Raw genomic sequence first — 2,596 nt, forward strand, 5'->3', positions numbered from 1 at the left:
GTTCTGCAGTTCTTTTACTTGTATCCATATGATGCCAATCAGGACCATGAGAATGACCATGGCACTGAGCCCGTGGAACGTATTGCTTCTCCCGTTGATGTCCCCACGCCGCGGAACTAAAGCACTGAAGCTTAATTCATCTGGTGAGGTATTGTTTGTCTCGCCCGCATGACTCATGTGCTGGGGAAGTGTAAAAGGGGGGATGGCGACGTAACCGATATTGTTAGAGGGCGGGAATTCCCCTCGATGTTTACGTTGTGAGGTAAATAAAACAGGATTTCTGTTGGGCCTTTGGATTTGACATTTTAAGGTTATCTCCCATGTCCCTATTTTAACGAGGCAGCAATCGCTATAGTGTATCTGATGTACCAATTGATGAGGCTGACCGTTGCAGTAAAATATTCCTTTTTTATTATGTGTTGTGGTGGTCACCGTTTTTTTTAATTTATGACGTGTTATCGCTTTTTTTTGTTTTCGTTCAAGTGAGTGATGCGGGTTGTTAGTGTTACATATTGTCTTTTCTTGTTTTAATTTTGTAATTTCCTTAATTTTATTATTATTTTATTATTTTTTCGACCTATGAATATTCTTGGTTTTCTGGTCTTGTTGCACGGCAATAGATGGACAGATGGATGAAGTGATATATGAGGGCAGTATGCTGTTAGTGTGTATGTGCACTCTAAAGCTGCTGCTGTGTCGGGATAGTGATTTACGTAGGGCAGTTGATTATCTCCTTATATATTTGTCTTTTTTTAAAGAAGGTTATGTAAATCATGAAGCGAAAACGGTTTTGTTTTTTGTTGGAGATGTTTATTTTTTAATTTTTTGTTTTTTTTCTCTATTTTGTAACAGTTTTTTATTTTTATTTTTTTTGGTTTTTGAAGGTGCTTTATTTTCTGTTTTTAAACTTCTTCCTCTTACTTTTTTTTAGTTTTTAGTGGGATTGATGGGTATTGACTACTACAAGGTGCTCGGTGTGTCGAGGGACGCCTCTCCAAGCGATATTAAGAAGGCGTATCATCAACTTGCGTTGAAGTACCATCCAGACAAAGCCAGTGGGAATCGGGAGGAGGCGGAGCGGCTGTTCAAAGAAGTGGCTGAGGCGTATGATGTGTTGAGCGACGAAAAGAAGAAAAAAATTTATGACTCTTACGGTGAAGAGGGTCTTAAGGGCGGGGTGCCCGATGGCAGTAGTGGCGGCCCTGGAGGTGCTGGATTCCATGGCTTTTCCTCTGGTGGTGGGACGTATAACTTTTCGAATAGGGACGCATTTAAAGTGTTTGAGTCTTTTTTCGGGAGCAATGATCCATTTGCTGGAGGTGACATGTTTGGTGGAGGTCCCGGACTACATCGTGTGTTTCGCGGATTTGGCGGACCGCACGGCTTTATGTCGGGTTTTGGCTCTCCGGAGATGTCGCCCGCGCACGAGGTTCCGCCGCTTGAGTACACTTTTTCGTGCACGCTGGAGGAGATTTACTCGGGCTGCACGAAGAAGTTCAACGTTTTGCGACCGCTGCCCACAGGGGAGGAGAAGAAGTTGTTTGAGGTGGCTGTACTTCCAGGATATAAGAAGGGTACAAAGGTGCGTTTCGTTGGCGAGGGTGGCATTGTTCAGGGCTATCCGCCGAATGTCATGGCAGACTTGGTGTTTGTGCTCGATGAAAAGCCGCATCCGCGGTTCAAGCGGGATGGAGCGGACGTTCTCACAACTGTCCAGATTAACTTGAAGCAAGCTTTACTGGGAACGACAATCAGTGTGCTCTGCCTTGATGGGACTACTCAATCGCTTCCGTTGACTGGGGTGAGCAAAAACGGTCGAAAGCTCCGTGTAAGTGGGAAGGGACTCCCCAATCGCAAGACGAAGCAAAATGGTGACATGTATGTTACCATTGAGGTGGTCATGCCTACGTCACTGAATGAGGCTACGAAGCGATTGGTTGAAAAATGTGAATTTTAGGATTAGTACCATCTAGAGTTTCGTGTGATGAGAGAACCCACGTCAGTTTTAACTTTCCACTTATTTCTGCTCGATACATTTTGATTACCTTCGTGTATCTTGTCGAGATTCGTGTACAGCTGCTGATACGAATTCCGCTAGGTAAAGGAGGAATGTAGGGGCCTTTCCACCCCACCCCTCCCTTCATCTTATCTCACACCTTCCGATCCGTCGTTACGTGGTGCGGTTGCTTTGTTGCTACCCCCATTGTTTTGATAAACGTTATTATTATTATTATTGTTAGCAATTATTATTATTATTTGTACTTCCTTTGCTCTCCGCCTGTGCGCGTCGATGATTGGTTGCATTCCTTTATTGCCTGGTGCTCAAAACCGCATTGTGCATGCCGCTTGTGGGGCACCACTGGAGGGCAAAAGTGGTAACGATGTATCAAATATTGGTAGTCTTCTTTCCCCTCTTCTCTTGTACTCTTGTGCTAGTGCTTATAGGGAAACTTATCTCCGCTCATTTTTTTGTGGGTTGATTGTCGCATTTCCTTTTCACTCCTCTTGGCCATCTGCTTCGTGTGCGGTTTTGAGTCCACACATGCACGTTTGGCCTCGCGTACAACGGTGTGTTTGACCCTATTTTTTTTTTTTT

The 2,596-nt window shown here is 44.3% G+C and overlaps 1 protein-coding gene across 1 annotated transcript; it reads left to right on the top strand.

Annotated features, from left to right (window-relative positions):
- Positions 1-946: 946 nt before the first annotated feature.
- TEOVI_000331900 (chaperone protein DNAj, putative) lies at positions 947-1,957 on the top strand (the record flags this gene model as incomplete). Its single annotated transcript, XM_067226241.1, has 1 exon — positions 947-1,957. One exon carries the CDS (start codon positions 947-949, stop codon positions 1,955-1,957), a length of 1,011 nt encoding a protein of 336 aa, XP_067082342.1.
- Between the last annotated feature and the right edge of the window lie 639 nt (positions 1,958-2,596).

Source organism: Trypanosoma equiperdum, assembly GCF_001457755.1.
Source record: "Trypanosoma equiperdum strain OVI genome assembly, contig: ctg_721, whole genome shotgun sequence".
Lineage (NCBI taxonomy): Eukaryota > Euglenozoa > Kinetoplastea > Trypanosomatida > Trypanosomatidae > Trypanosoma > Trypanosoma equiperdum.